Source organism: Otolemur garnettii, unplaced genomic scaffold, assembly GCF_000181295.1.
Source record: "Otolemur garnettii isolate 467f Iridium unplaced genomic scaffold, OtoGar3 scaffold00146, whole genome shotgun sequence".
NCBI lineage: Eukaryota > Metazoa > Chordata > Mammalia > Primates > Galagidae > Otolemur > Otolemur garnettii.
Genome location: NW_003852541.1, coordinates 4294828 through 4314662, shown reverse-complemented (window position 1 = coordinate 4314662; position 19835 = coordinate 4294828). Strand labels below are relative to the sequence as shown.

Sequence of the window (19835 nt, the reverse complement as noted above, 5' to 3'; positions counted from 1 at the left end):
GCACTCTACCCAGGGGGATAGCTTGAGGATCCGTCTCAAAAAAAAAAAAAAAAAAAAGAACTTGTGCTTTATGAAAGACACAAGAGTGAAAAGCCACAAACTGAGGAAAAACTATTTGCAAAAAGACACATCTGACAAAATGGCTAATATTCAAAATATAAAAAGAATTCTTAAAATCCAACAAGAATAGAACAAACAAACAAAACCAATTAAAACTTGGGCAAAAGCTTCGAACAGACATCTCACAAAAAAAGATATACCAATGGCAAATAAGCACATGAAAAACATGCTCAATATCTTATGTCATTAGAGAATTGCAAATTAAAACACACTACACACCTAACAGGATGGCAAATATTCAAAACAATGACAACACCGAATCATGAAGAGAACGTGGAACAGGAACTCCTATTCATTGCGGGTAGTGTGCAAAATGCCACTTTAGAAGTTAATTCAACTGTTTCTGGCAAAACTAAATATACTCTTCCCATGTGATCCAGAAATCATGGCTCTTTGATATTTATCCAAAGGAGCTGAAAACTTACATCTACACAAAAAACCTGCACATAGATGTTTACAGCAGGTTTACTCAAAATTGCCAAAACTTGGAAGCAGACAAGACGCCCTCTAGTGGGCAAATGGGTAAATAAACTGTGGTACATCCAGACAACAAGGTATGGAGAAGCCTTAAGTGTATACTACTAAGTGAAAGAAGCCAATTTGAAAAGGCTACACACTGTCAGATTCCAACTATGTAACACTATAGAAAAGGCAAAACTATGGAAACAGTAAAAACATCAGTGGGATAGGGGGCAGGCAGAATGAACAGGGACTTTTAGGGTCCTGAAACTATTTTGTAGGATACTATAATGGAGGATAAATGCCATTATCATATGTTAAAATCTTTGGAATATATAACACCAAAAGTGAACACCAATGTAAACTATGGATTTGAGGTGATGATGTCAATGTAATTTCATTAATAATAACAAATGCACCACCCTGGTGGGGGATGTTGATAGTGTGGGAGGCCCTGTGTGCACTGGGGGGTGCGGGGAGGGCAGGGCAGTTGGCCACTATACCGTAACTCTTCATACTTTCCACTTGATTATGCTATGAATGTAAAACTGCTCTAAAAAATGAAAGTGTACCTAAAAAAACAACAAACAACATGATCTGTGGTTGCCCAGGGCTGGGCTTGGGAGGAGAATCTGACTAGAGGGAAGTTTTTTAGGGTAATGAAGCTGTTCTATATTGTAATTGCAATGGGGGTTACACAACTATGCATTTATAAAGAACTGTAAAGCAGTAAGAGTGAACTTTACTGTATTTTATACTTTTTTTTGAAGAAAATCTTTTTATAAAACATTCAAGAGAGTGACAAATATGCAACAGACAGAGAGAGAATAGACCTGTCTGAAGGAAACCAAAGTAAGGGATCAGAACAAATACTAAAAATTACAATTTGAGGAAACTTACACGGGGGAAGAAAAAATCAAATGACACAATGAAAGAACACACCAATATGCCTGAGAATATCAACATAGAAAAACTAAAACCAAGGTATATTCTAGTAAAATTAACTGATTTTAGGGGAGAAGACATCCTTTGGGCATCTACGCAAAAAGCACAAGAAAATTAGATTGTTGTCAATCTAATCTAGAAAATTAGATTGATGTATAGCAAGGTTTTGCGCCAAGCAAAAAAAGAAATTTGGGGGGAGTGGGGCTTGAGGGGAAGGCTGAGGCACATGGATTGCCTGAGCGCAGGATCAAGACTAGCCTGAAGCAAGAGTGATACCCCGTCTCTACTTAAAATAGAAAACTAGCCAGGTGTAGTGGTGGGCACTGCAGTCCCAGCTACTCAGGAGGCTGAGGCAAGAAGATTACCTGAGCACAAAAGTTTGAATTTGCTGTGAGCTATGATTCAAGGGCACTCCACCCAGGGCAATAGAGTGAAACTCTGTCTCCAAAAAAAAAAAAAAAAAAAAAAAATTAAATTAAATAAACAAATAAATAAAAATAAATTTTAGGGTATATCTTAAGATAACTTTAGAAAGGAGAATGTGTGAGCCAAGGATTTTACATTCAGCAAAACTGACTTTCAAATATAATGAAGACAAACTGCTACCAACACACAAGACTAGTGAATCATCTAAAGAACAAGCTGCCAAATAACAAAAATGATTAGAGAGACATATGAATTACTAGGGGGCATTTAATATGTACCAACTTGCAAAATTAAGTCTAAACAGGGAGTTTTGCAGGTTAAATGGGAAAACTCATAGTTTGTTGTGGCCACATAACTCTTACAATATAGACCAGTGGTTCAAACCTTCCTAATGCCACGAACCTTTAATACAGTTCCCTGTGGGTTGAGAACCGCTGATATAGACAAAGTCCAACTACTTTAAGGGGGGTAGATAGTTTTACCTGCTCTCAGTAATCATATTTCTGGTAGTATTAGTATTGTTATTCTAAGACTATTATATGTATAATATGGGATAAAATAAATAATTATATATATTTAAATTCTATCATCTTATATCCCCAAGAACCAAGATTCTCAGTATTAAAGGAGAAACAGATGTAATTATAAAAGAAGTTGACTAAAAACCCTGTCATCCTAAATTTGAATTGAAAGAATTAGTACATTTTCCTAAGATATTTTAACTTTAAGCATACACAAAAATATATTTTATATCTCTAAAGATATTTTGTCACATATCATATAAATATATATCACATCTTTTATTCACAAATATGGCTCCATACATAAATTTCCTAGTTCTATGGAAAGACCTAGAAACAATGATCAACCCGATAGTAACAAGCATCCCTGTATGTGGTTTTATGGTTTAGAAATAACATTTCCAATTTAAGAAAAAGAAAAGACTTCTTGGAAAAAATGGTGTATTCTAGCTTTGATGAAGAAATAAACAAGATGAGCCAAGAAAATCTTGTCATACCAGACAGCAATGAAGTTACCAAAACCAACTAGAGTTATGTCAATTCATTAGTCAACTAAAGAAGCTTTCTCTTAGACAACAACAGGATAATTTATGGAGCTAACTGAAACTCAGGTATGAAACCCAAACGTTTAAATGTACTAATTAAAAACGATTTTTTGACACAGTCTCTTTCCGTAGAATAGAGTGCCACGGCATCACAGCCCACAGCAACCTCAAACTCTTGGGCATAAGTGATTCTCTTGCCTCAGCTTCCCAAGTAGCTGGGATTACAGATGCCCGCCACAACACCTGGCTATTATTTTAAAGATGGAGTCTTGCTCTAGCTCAGGCTGGTCTTGAACCTGTGAGCTCAGGCAATCCACCTGCCTTGGCCTCCCAGAGTGGTAGGATTACAGGTGTGAGCCACCATGCCTAGCAATAATGGTATTTTTAAAAACCCTAATTGGTCATCCTCAAAGGATGACAGTTTATCTTAAAAACTAATAATACTAAAGAAACAAACATGCTTTTCTGTCTTTCCTATATAAATTGTACATTAGGTAATCAAATAGTAAATGAAGGGAAAATGTCTCTTTATAAATGTATCTCAGCTAATGAAAAAGAAATGATAAAAATAAAATATCACTATTTTGCAACCTCAAAGCATTAACAGCCCTAAGTAATGAAAAGCAATAAAACAAAAGGCACTCCGACTTTACAGTTTCCTCAAAAAAAGTACACGGCCACCTACACAACACTACCTGTAAAATATCACCTTACATCCTGTCAAGGGCTTAAATCTTAGTCTAACCAAGCCTCTGGATCCAGCTGCCCACGTGAAGAAAAGGTTGAGGATGAAGAACATGCTGAACTGCATTATGAGCAAAATAAATACTTTGGGGAAAGAATAGATTCATCCACAGATAAATTATAAGGAAAAAATAAAGATGGAGGAAACATGTGTAAATTAAGCCATGTCAAATAAAGGGGGTTGGGGGAATTAAGGCTTAGGTATATATAATTTGGTGTTAAAACTTAAGAAAACATAAGAAAGTGATTACTATAAGGTTAGGATAATGGATATATGGGAACAGGATATCTATTAGCAGTGTGAGTGGCTGTGGCATATAAAGAGGGTTATAAGTAAAGGGAAAAGTTTTGGGTTTTGCATAATGGTTACAAGGTTTGGGGCCTTGCAATAATTCATTAATATATATCATTTGACTTTATCTGTGTTCCATAGTAATTATTTTTATTCTTTATCATCCTCTGTAGAGTGCCATAGTGTCATAGCTCACAGCAACCTCCAACTCCTGGGCTTAGGCGATTCTCTTGCCTCAGCCTCCCCAGTATCTGGGACTACAGGCACCTGCCACAACTCCCGGCTATTTTGTTGCAGTTTGGCTAGGGCCAGGTTCGAACTTGCCACCCTCAGTATATGGGGCGGACACCCTACCCACTGAGCTACAGGCACCGCCTGCATATTAATTATTTTTAAAAGGCTTTCTTGGCTCAGCAATTGTGGCTCAAGTGGCTAAGGCATCAGCCACATACACCTAAGGTGACAGGTTCAAATCTAGCCCGGGCAACAATGATGGCTGCAACCAAAAAATAGCCAGGTGTTGTGGTGGGTGCCTGTGGTCTCAGTTACTTGGGAGGCAGAGGCAGGAGACTCACTTGAGCCCAGGCATTGGAGGTTGCTGTGAGGTATGATGCCACAGCACTCTACCCAGAGGAATAGCTTGAGGCTCTGTCTCCCCCACCCCCAAAAAAAAGGCTTTCTTTAAACAATAAATGATAAATAGGGACTGATGAGACTTACCTCCAAATGACAGAAGGAACTCACTATCCATGCCCTGGAAACAAAATAAGCTAAATATAGGTCTAGCATTCAGTGACCTCAGATACTGAGAAATTTTCTAATCGTAGGATCTTAAGGAACTAATGCTAAATTATCTACATGAAATAACTGTCCCAGCATGAATGAATTCAGTATAGGCAATTTCTACACAGAGGAGCTTATGTATCAAGGAATGTTCATGTCTTTGTTAATTACAGAGGTCCCATTCTATAGACCTATTCAACCAATGGTATATTCTCCTTGAGGGTAGTTGTTAAAGATGACTGTTTAAACAGTTATTTGAGAGAAGTCTCCCCTCTTCCTTCTTATCTTGTGTACAGAACTTCTCCCCAAAGTTCAAAGTAAGCAGAGAACTAAGATCACCAAGGAGTTCCTAGCATGTTGTGAAGGAAGGAGAAAGAAGAATCCCCTTAGTCCCTCAAAGATAAATTCCCAATGACCTAAGTATTTCCTAGTTTATCCTGATGCTGTAAGATAAGGGGAACTTCCTTACAAGAAAAGGACTTATAATACAAAAACTGCTCATTTAGGCTGAAAAAAGGAGAGAGAAAAACAGTTAAGTACCAATTGAGGAAATTAAAAAGGAAAAGAGAAAGTTGTGCTTTGAGAGCAACTACTAAATGAGACAACACATTTCTCTTTGGGACAGAGGGCCAAATTTTACAGAATAGAGGAAAGAAGAGAGAAGTTTCACACACTCCTTTCACACCTACTTTACTGAACTGAAACTGGTTTAATGCCCAACAACATAGAAATCAGAAGAAGGAAAATACGAAAGACCCACAGAGGGTCGCTGATTTCTACTATGGTTGCAAAGGAAGATATTTAAGTTTACTTACTAGGCTAACTAGAAATTTTAAGTTAACAAAGGAGGAATGCTATCATCATTACTTCTTTTCTGCTTCCTGTATAGCTTTATACCTGGACTTGGTAGTTCTATTTTGACTGTTATTTACACTTGTGTACTACCTTCCTCTTACTCCCTAATATGTCATAAACACCATATGGACAGGAACTGTGGGTTTTTCTCATCTATGCATCTTCCATATGCTTGGGCCAGCACCAGACAAAATGTTTTACACATACCATATGCCCAGTATGTTTACTACATTAAATTTTTAAAAATAAAGGGCAGTCAGAAGAGAAAATTTGTTCTGTACTATCTCAGAAGGCAAAAATCAGGACAAACTGAAAGGAGCATATGGGGAAGCATACAAGGTCTGACAATTAAGTTCATGAATTTGCCACCATGCACTTAATGTTGGTTAACACTGTACAAGCTCAGTAATGTTTCATAACCTTAATATGTCAGTGTCTCACAACTATGTTTGTGTCAAGGTGTGGTGGTGTCTTGCTGAGTGGTGTTCATTATTACTGTTGCATGTTTTTGTATGCCTCTGCAAGAGTATCGGAGCTTGAATTAGAGCAACAAACAAACATTCTTGTGAAACTTGGCAAGAGTAGAAGTGAAATCACAGACATGTTAGTCCAAGTTTATGGAGATAATGCTGTGAAGAAAACGGCAGTGTACAAATGGATTAAACATTCTTCTGAGGGGAGAGAAAACATCATTCATGAAGAGAGGAAAGAACAGTCAGTAAGCAGTAGAACTGATAAAAACACTATAAAAATTTGTCGAATTGTGCATCAAAATTGTCAGCTGACTATGAGAAGCACAGCAGGCCAAGTAAACATCAATAGAGAAATAGTTATGAAAATATTAACTGAAAATCTTGGCATGAGAAAGGTGTGGCTCATGACAATGTACCACCTTACATGGCACTGTCTATGAGGCAGTTTTTAGCAGTTAACAAATAACTGTATTAGAACACCCTCCCTACTCACCTGATATGGCCCCCAAGGACTTTTTTCTTTACCCAAAGATAAAGGAAATATTGAAAGGAAGACATGAAGGGAATGCAACAACAGCTCTGATGGCCACTCCAGAAAAATAGTTCCAAAATTGCTTCGAAGGGTGGACTAGACACTGGTATCAGTGCATAGCTTCCCAAGGGGAGTAGAGTACTTCAGGGGTGACCATAGTGCTTCAGCAATGAGGTATGTAGCAGCGTCGGTACATAGCTTCCTAAGGTGGCTGTAGTGATATTCAGCAATGAAGTATTTAGTACTTTTTCTAGAACAAGTTTGTGAACTTAATTGTCCGACATTGTATTAGGCCAACACTCAACAGTAACACAAAATTTCTCCAGCACTGACTGCCTTAAAAAGTAATAATGTCCCTTCACCACCTTAGAAATGTTTAAATAGAGACTATCTGCCCAAGGACAGGGATACTGGGAAAAAGGTATTTGATAGGTCTGAAGGCTCATTTATTTCTCTGAACATGTTTAGATGGCACTCAAGGTGGTGGGGAAATTTGAGATCTGCCTCAAATTCTTTTTTTTTTTTTTTTTTTTTTTGAGACAGAGCCTCAAGCTGTCCCCCTGGGCAGAGTGCCGTGGCATTACAGCTCACAGCAACCTCCAACTCTGGGCTCAAGCGAGTCTCCTGCCTCCGCCTCCCAAGTAGCTGGGACCACAGGCACCCGCCACAACGCCCGGCTATTTTTTGGTTGCAGCCGTCATTGTTGTTTGGCGGGTCCGGGCTGGGGATTTGAACCCGCCACCTTAGGTGTACATGGCTGGCGCCTTAGCCGGTTGAGCTATAGGCGCTGAGCCTGCCTCAAATTCTTAAGGTGTTGAGGTTTTGAATAAAGCTATCCTCAAAAACAAAAACTGAGAAGCAAATGAAGAAATAAATCTATCCCAAAATCTATAGCGATCAGCCACTTCCTACCCCACTGGAAATCTATTATTTGATAATGCAAAAAGCTCAATCCTGCTTTGTCAGAGGATTAAGTATCAGAATAAACCTCTGATTTATTAGCTAACCCACTAGCATTTTACTTGTTATTTTCATTTCATCCTTGTTATTATTATTCCCATTTTACAAAAGGACACAGACACTGAAGCAGTATGAAATGAGTGGGTCTTAAACTTTGACTCAAATCATGTTTTTCCATTGAACCTTCTCACTTCTAGGGTAAATCAGTATTTGTAAAACACAACCACTGCTTATTCTGTGTACTGGCATTGGAACACTTAATTTTCTACCATATCTTAATTTCCATACCATAAATCATTGCTTCCATGTCTTACCACTTATTTCAAGCTCTGCCCAATGTGATTTCTTTCCATTTGCTGCTTCCTCAGAAGACATAATTGTGTACATCCTCCGAGGGTCAGGGGGCTCGTATTTTTCTTTGGGCATGCCTGTAGAATCAAGCAAAGAAACCAATTGGTACTCTAAAGAACAAAATAAACAAAAATAACATCCTTTTAATGTAGACATCCATATTACAAACTCTAAATCCCACTGAAAGGAACTAGGAGCTACTTGGAGAAATGGATAACTTGAAGTTCAGGATAGGACAAATACAAACAAGCTTAGATGCTATCCAAGATGTGGCAGTTGTGGAAGACATGAGAGCTAGCTTTTAGAAGCTTCCATTAGCCAAACATAAGACAATTTTAATATCACAAGAATGAATGCAATTGAATCATTATGAACTCAAATAAATGTCATTAATCTAACCAGATTACTACTTACAAAACAGCCATCTAATCTCTGTATCTAATCTCTTCTATTACATTTAGAAAACAGAATAGTACTACTTACTCTTCTATTATATTTTCTAAATATAATAGAATTTAATAATGGTAAGAAATTACTCTGTACAACGAAGAATAGTATCTTAGTCCTATTAACCATTTGAATTATTAGTCTGATTTACCAGTCTCATGTGAACTTAGTGAGAATCAATGTCTACAGTCTGATCACACTTCAGAGAAGTGATACTGAACTAAGAAATCTGAAAACCATGCCCTGTCCCTGTGATTATTCCATCAGAGTCACGATTGACACCTAGGCAGCCAACCACTCCCTTTCTTGGTTTCTCTTAATGTGAGAAAGGTTGTCTTAGAATTTAAGTAATATTCATTATTTAAATGCCAAAACAGTCAAGAGATCTTCTCTATTTTCCAAATCTCTGGCACTGGGGATTAAAAAGTGAAAAAAAGGATGCAACAAAACAAAAGAAATATAGCAAATTGGACAATCCAACTCCTGAGAGAAGCAGCAATAGCAGCATTACCAGCCCATTCATTTTTCTGGGAGTCTGACAGGGCATAGCATTGGAAACTAGAAGGAGAAATGGATATAGAAATACATACAATTTAGAATTTTTCCCAAGGCTTTAAAATCAGTAAGTAGAGCTTGTTCAATAAAAAGCATAGTATGTCACTATCTAAAAATAATAAAATTCTTCCAAAAAAAAAAAAAAAGATGTGAAAACTCACAAAGAGAATCACAAAAGAATATTTTTAAATACAGCAAGGCCAGAGTCAGCAGGTATAGGTATATAGCACCTACCCAGTTAAACTCTTACTCCACCAATCCAATGCCAGACATCACTATTTACTGATACTGTCATAAAACAATCTGTCTCTATTATAAACCTCTGAGTTAATTAACAGTTCTTCTTTATCTTATTCACCAATTATTTCACTTACAGAAACAAAGGACATTTTCCTAGTTACTAGAAAGATACACTCTCATAATTAAACACTTTATGAAATGGCTTAAATGTACAGAACTATGACCATACTGGGAAAGTTAGCAGTATAAAGCAAATTACAAACCACAATACAATGAATAAAAGACAAGACTATTTAGGAATATTTAAATTAAGAGTGGCCTAGGCTCGGCGCCTGTGGCTCAATCAGCTAAGGCACCAGCCACATACACCTAAGGTGGCGGGTTCGAATCCCCAGCCAGGGCCCGCCAAACAACAATGATGGCTGCAACCAAGAAATGGCCAGGTTGTGGCGGGCGCCTGTAGTCCCAGCTACTTGGGAGGCTGAGGCAGGAGACTTGCTTGAGCCCAGGAGCTGGAGGTTGCTGTGAGCGTGATGCCACAGCACTCTACCCAGGGGGATAGCTTGAGGCTCCATCTCAAAAAAAAAGAGTGGCCTAAATGCATACTAAAAACTTTGAGTCACTATTACCAAGAGGGATAAAAACCTTTAGGAATCCAGTCTACTCTACACTTCCAGAAATGCTGCATGTATGCACACACGTGGGTGCATCTGCACATGGTGTGGTAAAGGGGTTAGGGGTAGGCATCACAAGGAGAGATTATAAGAGACGTATCTGAATCTGAAGTAAAGAAAAATGACTATGACAAGAAAAACTAAGGATGCAAACTAGAATGAAAACACCCACAAAAGCCAAGCATAGAAAGTTACATTCCCTACCCTTAGCCCCATTTAGACTAAGAGCTCCCTACTCCTTAAATTTTAATAAATATGCACCTATTTTAACTTCCTCTAGCTAGCAGGGCAGTCAAAAGAAATCACTGCTGAAAAGAAACTGGGGAAAGGGAATACAGTCTCTGTTCTATTTTTCTATAAGGAATCAAACACGTATTCAATCAAAATCAAGGACAATCAAACATTTGAGCAGTTCCAGGGGAAAAGAATTTGTAATTACAAAATCATAAAACCAGAGCTGAAATCCACCAAACAACTGCCCCAGCCAGCAGGTGTGCCACAACCTCACCTCTCCCCAACCCCTCTAAGCAAAAGAAAAACTATCTATACTCAATCTTCAAAACTAATCTCTAAAGAGAGAACAGAGGTGCCACTGAAAAAGAAGTAACAAATCATTTTTCTCTCTACTATCAAATTTAACAAAGAACACTTCTGTGACCAGATGCATGAAGGTTTCTCCCCATGTACCAAGCAATTCTCCCACAGAAACCAACTGGGTGTCCTAGAATTCAATCCTGACACTGTCTACCTGGAGTTAAGAGTTAGACCCCACAGATTAAGGGCTCAGTCCAAGACTGTCCCCTACTTCAGACACCAATCTCAAGCAGTAGGTTGTCATCTGTATTTCTGACAAACTGGCTATAAAATGGAGCTCCCAGTACTCTTCTCTTTGGGTTGAATTAATTTGCTATGATGGCTCAGAGAACTGAGGGAAACACTTAAGCCCACCTGCTTATTTCAAAATATTATAGGCTGGGCAGGGTGGCTCATGCCTGTAATCTTAGCTCTCTGGGAAGCCAAGGCATGTGGATGGCCTGAGCCCAGGAGTTCAAGGCCAGCCTGAATAAAAGCGAGACCCTGTCACTACTAAAAACAGAAAAACTAGCCAGATGTTGTGGCAGGTGCTTGTAGTTCTAGCTACTTGGGAGGCTGAGGCAAGAGGATCACTGGAGCCCAAGAGATTGGGGTTGCTGTGAGCTATGACACCACAGCACTGTCTACCCAGAGAGACAAAGTGAGACTCGGTCTTAAAAAATAAAGTAAGTATGGCTTGGCGCCTGTGGCTCAAGCGGCTAAGGCGCCAGCCACATACACCTAAGGTGGTGGGTTCGAATCCCCAGCCCGGGCCTGCCAAACAACAATGATGGCTGCAACCAAAAAATGGCCGGGCGTTGTGGCAGGCGCCTGTAGTCCCAGCTACTTGGGAGCCTGAGTCAGGAGACTCGCTTGAGCCCAGGAGTTGGAGGTTGCTGTGAGCTGTAATGCCATGGCACTATACCCAGGGGGATAGCTTGAGGCTCCATCTCAAAAAAAATAATAAATAAATAAATAAAATAAAATAAGTAAACTAAAGATATTATTATGAAAAGCCATGTAAGGTGAAGTATGGCAGGAATGTGGAGCTTCCTGCCTTCTCCAGGTGCATCACCCTCCTAGTGCCTCCAGTTAAGTTCGTCAAATACTGTCATTCAAGAGTTTTTACAGAGCTCAACAGCCATGATATCTAACCTTCCTCCCCTTCTCAGAGATCAGAAGTTGAGGCTGAAAGTTCCAACTCTCCAATCAATATGTCTTTATGGTAAACAGTCTCAGGACTATCCAGGGGCCCCATCTTAAGTCATTAGTATAAGGTATGTTCAAAAGGGGCTTATGAGCAACAAAAGACTCATGTCACTTGGGAAATTCCAAGAGTTGTAGGTGCTCTGTGACAGGAATCCAGGATAAAAACCAAAAATACTTCATATCATACCACATCTACTCACACCTGAATAAAAAACAAGTCAAAACAGAACGGCCAATGTCAAAGCCAAGTGAATGCTAACCAAGAATCCACTTTGAAAAGACAAATATTACAGAAATAGAAAAAAAAAAAAAACACAACAAATGGTCCTCACATTTAAAGAAATTAAAAAGAGTGCAAAACTCAAAAAGCACAATGAAATATGGAACAAGAGAAACTGAGATAAAGAGGGAGAGTGCAGAGTCCTAATAGAAAAAGAGTATTTGAAAGACAGAATTTCTAAAACAAGATTGAGGCAAAAAGGCAAGTGAATAGAACAGTCCCAGTAAAACAAAAGGCAAAGTGGGCAAAATTAAACATGTTTTTATGATAGAAAAGAAGCAAAGAAATTACTAACATCCAAGATGGTAATTACCCACTCTTTAACACAGCATATCTACCTTTAAGTATTTACCCTCCCAAAATAAAAATATACATCCACAAAGATATATATGTATATATATACCCAAATGTTCATCGATAGTAAATAGACAATCAAATTTTAATATATTCACACAACTAAATACTAATCAATTAAAAAAAATGAACCAACGAAGTGATACACACACAAATATGGGAGACACGGCAAAACATAACTATAGTCCAGAAAGCAGAAGGGAAGGGGGGGACATAGGAGGAGGGAGGGTATAAAAAATAAAATAGGACAATCTCAAACATTAACTGAATGAGAAGAGACCTGAAAGAGATTCTATGTATATGAATTTGTAGTCATAAAAATCTCTCTTGATGGAGAGTGATGGAAATATTCAGTATTTCAATTGGGGTGTCATTTAAATGCAAAATGTACATTTAAGGCCTATACACACATTTCATTTTATGTAAATTTTACCTCCTCATGAAATACTCTGTACTCATTTGGTCAAACAAAAGGACTTTTCAGATGAGAAAAATTACTAAGAAAACACACAACATATGTACTTTTGCTAAATAAGTACTCATTATAAACATAATGTTTACAACAGAAAAAAATGTCAATCTAAAATAGCCATCAATAAAACATATACAGTTGTACTACAGAAAACCAGGGGAAATCATACAGCTGTTAGTGGTATTATAGTGAATTATTTGCTTTATATTGTAGTATTATGTTTATGATGTTAGTATGACATTATCACTATCAAAATGGAGTCACTAACATCACACCCTAAAATGCACCCAGGAGCCCATGGAGGAGGATCCCTCACTATTCCGAAGATCCCCTCAAAACTGTAATATGTGAAATAAGCTGCTCACACAACTGCCTGGCACAGCTGTCTCTACCAGCGAACCAACACCAACCACTGTAATAAGACCCTGTAACCAAAAGGCTTTGTTTTGAAACAGCTTACTTAGACTTTCCCTTTGTCTGTAAGTTTCCCCTTTCCCCAGCCTCTTTCTGCATATGCCCATCTATGATCCCTCACAGTGGCATATCCCCAACTACAATTCCCTGCAATTCATTCCTAAATTCTTTGCTTTGAAGAGTCAGTCTCTCTGTTGCTCATTTAAGGTTGACAATAAGAACCAAAATTTGCAGGGTAAGAGAACATTTATAAATCAAGGGTATTAAATGAAAATACTAAAAGTGACTTGAGAATATTAACATAAATTCATGATTTTTAATTTATTTCTAATTATTCACTTAAGTCTTCTGGAAGCGATGTTACCTTTGGAATATAGTATGGGACACTGCACTCCTAATTCTCAATTTTAAGCTTGAAAATCAAAAAGCAAAGTACCCTGTAAAATGACTAATTACAAGTATGGGGCATGAAATGTATAAAACAAGCCTGGGATATCTCTTAGTGCCTCGAACCTAAGTCTGACGGGGTCACTGCGTCAACATGATACAGGAACCAGCTAGAAAAGCCAAACTGTTGTGACAATTTCAGCAAAAAGAATCATAATTACAAAGAAATGAAATACATCAAATCAATAAAAATCTATGAGTACCTCAAAAAAAGGAGCCAAAATAAAGAATAACAGGAGCCTATCTGCCCTATGGAAAGAGAGCTAAGAACGTGTAAAGGATGAAACTACTACAGCATAATCAACACAAAGAGGGGAGAGAGAGAGGGAAAAAGATAGCATAGGAGGAGCACACACAGCCTGCCAGCCAGTCACACCACCTGAGGCAGCCAATAAACTATGAAAATCATAACTAAAAAGAAAGATTTAAGGGCGGTACCTGTGGCTCAATGAGTAGGGCGCCAGCCCCATATACTGAGGGTAGCGGGTTTGAAACCCACCCCGGCTAAACTGCAACAGAAAAAAGTAGCCGGGCATCGTGGCGGGCGCCTATAGTCCAAGTTACTTGGAAGGCTGAGGCAAGAGAATCACCTAAACCCAAGAGCTGGAGGTTGTTGTGAGCTGTGACACCACAGTACTCTACCAAGGGCAACAAAATAAGACTCTGTCTCTTAAAAAAAAAGAAAGAAAGAAAGATTGATTTAGGTACTTATCCCTTCACCAGAAACTGTATTCAACTGGCCCCAGAAAAGCCCTACTTACAAAAGAATGATAGCCAATTAAGTATGAAAGAATACTGTATTTTTAAAAGCAACATCATTTGGTAATTTCTAATCAACATTATTCAGACAGGTTTAAAAGTGTTTCATGAATCATTGGCAATGACAGAAATGATAAAATAACACCACCACAGCGATTACTTTCTAAGCATAAGGTAGATGTTCAACGGAGGAATAGCCTGTTATCTCCTTCACCAATCTTATACCCTGCTTGAATTTCATTGAATTTTTTCCGCTCATGTGAGCATGTAATAACAATCTACTAGTTCTAGTTCGGTACTAGATACACAGGATATTTGTTTTTCCATTGTTGACATACTTCACTTAGGATAATGGTCTCTAGTACCTTTCAGGTTATTGTAAAAGATATATCTTGGAAAAAAAGATACATAATCTTCATCTTTTTATGACTGAATAATTTGCATGGTATACATATGCCACAATTTATTAATACATTCTGGTAAAGGGCATTTAGGTTGTTTCCACATCTTTGCAACTGTGGAATTGTGCTGCTGAAAACATTTGAGTACAAGTGTCTTTATGGTAGAATGCCTTTTTTCCTTTGGGCAAATACCTAATAAGGGGAATGCAAGATCAAATGGTAGGTCTACTTTTACTCTCCTTCAAGGAATCTCCACATTGCCTTCCACAGAGGTTGCAGTCCCACCAAAGGCATGTTTGTTTCTCTCCACATCCACACCATCATCTGTTACTTTGGGTTTTATGATGTAAGCCAGGAGTCCTTAAACTGTGACCCATAGGCCGCATGCAGCCTGCCAGGTGTTTTTGCCACCGCTGCCTGTCCTGCTTAGCAGCCGACTCATCCCAGGGCCCACAGTCCAGCCCTCCAACGGTCTGAGGGACAGTGAACTGGCCCCTGTTTAAAAAGTTTAAGGACCCCTGATGTAAGCAATCTCTCTGGGGTTAGGTGGTATCTCAAAGTGGTTTTGATTTTCATTTCTCTGATGATTAAAGACAATGAGCATTTTTTCATGTGTTTGTTGGCCATTAGTCTATTTTTACAAGAAACATTCCTGTTCATGTCTCTTGCCCACTTTTTAATAGAGTTGATTTTTTTCTTGATTTGCGCAAGCTCTCTGTAGATTCTGGTTATCAGCCCTCTGTTGAACGGGTAGCATGAAACTATGTTCTCCCATTTTGCAGGTTGCCTTTTTGCTTTTTTGATTGTGTCCTTTGCTGAGCAGAAAGTCTTTAACTTGACCAAGTCCCATTTATTTTTGTTGTTGCTGTGACTGACAGCAACAGTCACAGTTGCTGTTGTGTTCTTTAAATTCTTTTCCTAGGACAATATGTCTGAGTTTTCCTCACACTTTCTTCGAGAGTTTTTATAGTTTCATGTCGAAGGTTTAATGGATTAAATAGATTTTTTATCCATCGTGTGTTAATTTTTGTTAAGTGGTAAGAGGTGTGGGCCCAGTTTCAGTCTCTCACATGTGGCTAACCAGTACTCCCAGCACCATTTATTAAATAGGGATTCTGTTTCCCAGTGTATGCTTTTGTTTGCTTCTTAAAGATCAGATGGCAATATGAGGCTGGTTTCATCTCTACATTCTCCCTTCTGTTCCATTTCATAGTATGTCTTCTTCCTGATTAGCGTCTGTGTATGCCACTCTCCTGGTAAAAATCTATTAAGAAGATGATCCTTCCTGGCTGCCTAAAGTCCAAACCTCAAAGTCCTTTGGAACTTGGACTTAACTATTTTTAACTCATCTTCAGCCACTTCCACACATGGTACCTGATAAAGTTCTACATTTTTTTTGAGACAGAGCCTCAAGCTGTCCCCCTGGGTAGAGTGCTGTGGCATCACAGCTCACAGCAACCTCCAATGCCTGGGCTCAAGCGAGTCTCCTGCCTCCGCCTCCCAAGCAGCTGGGACCACAGGTGCCCACCACAACCCCTGGCTATTTTTTGGGTGCAGCCATCATTGTTGCTTGGTGGGCCTGGGCTAGATTCGAACCCGCCACCTTAGGTGTATGTGGCTGGCGCCTTAGCCACTTGAGCCACAGGCGCCAAGCCAAAGTTCTACATTAATTAGAGTAAATCTACATTAAAGACATAGTCTTGGCTCGGCGCCTGTGGCTCAAGTGGCTAAGGCGCCAGCCACATACACCTAAGGTGGCGGGTTCAAATCCAGCCTGGGCCTGCCAAACAATGATGGCTGCAACCAAAAAAAAAAAAAAAAAGCCAGGTGTTGTGGCAGGCGTCTGTGGTCCTAGCAACTTGGGAGGTGGAGGCAGGAGACTCACTTGAGCCCAGGAGTTGGAAGTTGCTGTGAGCTGTGATGCTACAGCACTCTACCCAGGGGCACAGCTTGAGGCTCTGTCTCAAAAAAAAAAAAAAAAAGACATAGTCTTTCAATACGTGGTAATCTTTTTACCAAAGACAACCTTCACCCTAAACTCTTAATCCCCTTTCACAAGAACACAGATGACATATTATAGCTTCTACAAACCCTTTCCAAGGAACGCATAAGTTCAGTACTCCCTGCTCTGCACATACGGGTTCTATGTCACCCATCACCCCCACAGAGTTTGTATTTCCCTGTCTCTTATGTAATGTCTAGCATATTACACTAATGAACTTGTCATCTATCTTTCCTTCAGGATACAAAATCAGGTTTTCATAGAAGAAAAATCCAAAAGCAATTTGATAAGCAGAACCATGCTTTAAGAGAGCTTTCTTTATAGAATCATTCACTCAACAAATATTTACTAAGCACCTTCTATATGTCAAGCACTCTGACATGTGCTAGGAATAAAGAATAAAAAATTAACAAATTTTCAGTTTAAGCTACTGCAAAGCAACAAAAACCCTACAACCACACAACCACACTATAATCCTTTCTTGTTTTTGCTGCCACCACTCTAATTTAGGAATTTATTTCCCATTGTTTTTAGCTATGAAAATAGTCTCCTCTTATTGGTACTTATGCTTTTAAGATTACAAGTGAACACTTGGGTACGGTGGTTCATGCCTGTAGCCTCTGGGAGGCTAAGGCAGGGATTATTTGAGCTCAGGAGTTGGAGACTAGCCTGAGCAAGAGTGAGACCCTGTCTCTACTAAAAATAGGAAAAAAAAATAAAACAAAAATGTAGCCAGTTGTGCTTGTGGCAAATGCTTGTAGTCCCAGTTACTAGGGAGGCTGAGGCAAGTGGGTATCTTGAGCCCAGGAGTTTGAGGTTGCTGTGTGCTAGGCTGAGGCCATGGTACTCCAGCCTGGGCAACAGAGTGAGACTCTGTCTCAAAAAAAAAAAAAAAAAGATTATAATTAACCTATATATGACCCTCAAATTATTCTTCCTAAAGTCAAGTTCTAATTCTACTGTAAAACTCAGTAAAAAGAACACATTTTTGTAGAGCAGACTTCCAACTAGATAACTGCAAAGTTTAACTGGAATGGTTTCTGGTCCTATACGCACTTACCAACTTTAAAAGGATAATTCTATCATTCCCTTTCCTCCCCTTAAGATCTCTACTGCTTAGAAAATAAATCCAAACTCCATAGTTGAAAACTCAACATATCCTACCTTTCAGACTTTTGTCCCAATATTTCTTTCTCTGCACATTTTGATGCAACTGGCAGATCAGTTGTCATCCTTCACATATGCTCCACATGGCCCTATCTCCAAAGACATTAGTCATACTATTTCCCATTGAAATTCTATCCACACTTCAAGGTTAGGCTCTAATGTTATCTCCCTCTTACCACAGGCAAAGTTAACACTAGAACCACAGATGCCTTCCACAAAGCAAGATTAGGCAAAACAATAATAAAGAGTATTGCAGAATGGTCTTCAGAAACCATTCTGAAATCCATAGCTTTCAGAAGTAAAATAAAATATAATGTAACTCATTTGTTTCCAATAATCCTGTCTTTATTATATAGCTCATTATTATAGTGAAAAGAAAACTTAATGAAAAAGCCTACAAATTTCAAAATAGATTAACAGAAAAGAGTTTCAAGCCATGCTTCTGGTGGAAAGGGATTTAGGAAAATGGTGATATTTTAAAATAGATGAAGAAATACTGAAAGGAAGGAAATCAAATTACAAATGTACATTTAAAAAAACCTTTTTATTCTCTAATATTAAAAAAAATTCTAGCCGGCTCAGCACCCGTAGCACAGTGGTTATGGCGTCAGTCACATACACCAAGGGTGGCGGGTTCAAGCCTGGCCCAGGCCAGCTAAACAACAATGACAACTGCAAAAAAAAAAAAAAAAAAAAATAGCTGGGCATTGAGGCAGGCGCCTATAGTCCCAGCTACTTGGGAGGCTGAAGCAAGAGAATAGCGTAAGCCCAAGAGTTCAAGGTTGCTGTGAGCTGTGATGCCTCACTCTACCAAGGGAGACATAGTGAGACTCTGTCACACACACAAAAAAAGTCAAGCCACTACATTAAAGCTACACTCCCTCCCTCAAAAAAATCACTCCCTTTTACCACAATACAATGACAGTTCACTCACAGGTACACTAAAAAATTTTAGATAACAACAAACACTAATTTACCGTATTATGTTTCTCCCAAAACCTGTTAAGAATTTTAAATGTCACACAAACACAATAATTAACCTAAATAGTCTAGAATTTTAAATTAAAATTATGGCTGTAATGGCAAGCCTACCATTCTTTAAAATATTTACCTCTGGGCCTGGTGCAGTGATTCTAATACTTTTAGGCTAAGGTAAAAGATCACTTGAGTCCTGAAGACCAACCTGGGCAACATACAAAGATCCTGACCCCCCACCCCCCCACCACCACACACACACAAAAAGGAAAGGGGAAGGGTAGGGAGGGGGAAAGCAAGAAAGAAGGAGAAATAAAGAAAGACTTTTTTTTTTTATTAGCCAGGGCTATAGTCCCAGCTACTAGGGAGGCTGAGGTGGGAGAGCTGCTTGAGCCCAGGAGGAGTTCAAGATTACAGTGAGCTATAATTGCACCAAAGTACCTGAGTGACAGACAAAGATCCTGTCTTTCTTTTTTTTTAAAGAGGAGCCTTACTGTGTCACCCTTGGTAGAGTGTTGTGATGTCACAGCTCACTCACAGAGACCTCAAACTCTTGGGCTCAAGTGATACTCTTGCCTTAGCCTCCCTAGTAGCTGGAACTACAAGTGACCAAAATGATGCCTGGCTATTTTTAGAGACAGGGTCTTGCTCTTGCTCAGGCTGGTCTCAAACTCCTGAGCTCAGGTGATCCACCCACCTTGACCTCCCAGAGTGCTAGGATTACAGGCATGAGCTACAGCACACAGCCTACAATCCTGTCTCTCTTTTTTTTTTTTTTGAGACAGAGCCTCAAGCTATTGCCCTGGGTAGAGTACTGTAGCATCACAGCTAACAGCAACCTCCAACTCCTGGGCTCAAGC

General features: G+C 39.0%; 1 protein-coding gene and 1 pseudogene across 2 annotated transcripts in view; both read right to left on the bottom strand.

Annotated features, from left to right (window-relative positions):
• LOC105887931 overlaps positions 1 to 4803 on the bottom strand; it is a 32926-nt pseudogene extending 28123 nt beyond the window's left edge.
• The window catches only part of CNOT6 (CCR4-NOT transcription complex subunit 6), a 109675-nt gene that overhangs the window by 74875 nt on the left and 14965 nt on the right, over positions 1 to 19835 (bottom strand). For both annotated transcript variants that reach the window (XM_012810988.2, XM_003799163.3), the window contains exon 2: positions 7970 to 8083. In XM_012810988.2, the coding sequence (XP_012666442.1) occupies positions 7970 to 8081 (112 nt within the window). In that variant the 5' untranslated portion in view covers positions 8082 to 8083. The remainder of the gene's footprint in view (positions 1 to 7969; positions 8084 to 19835) is intronic.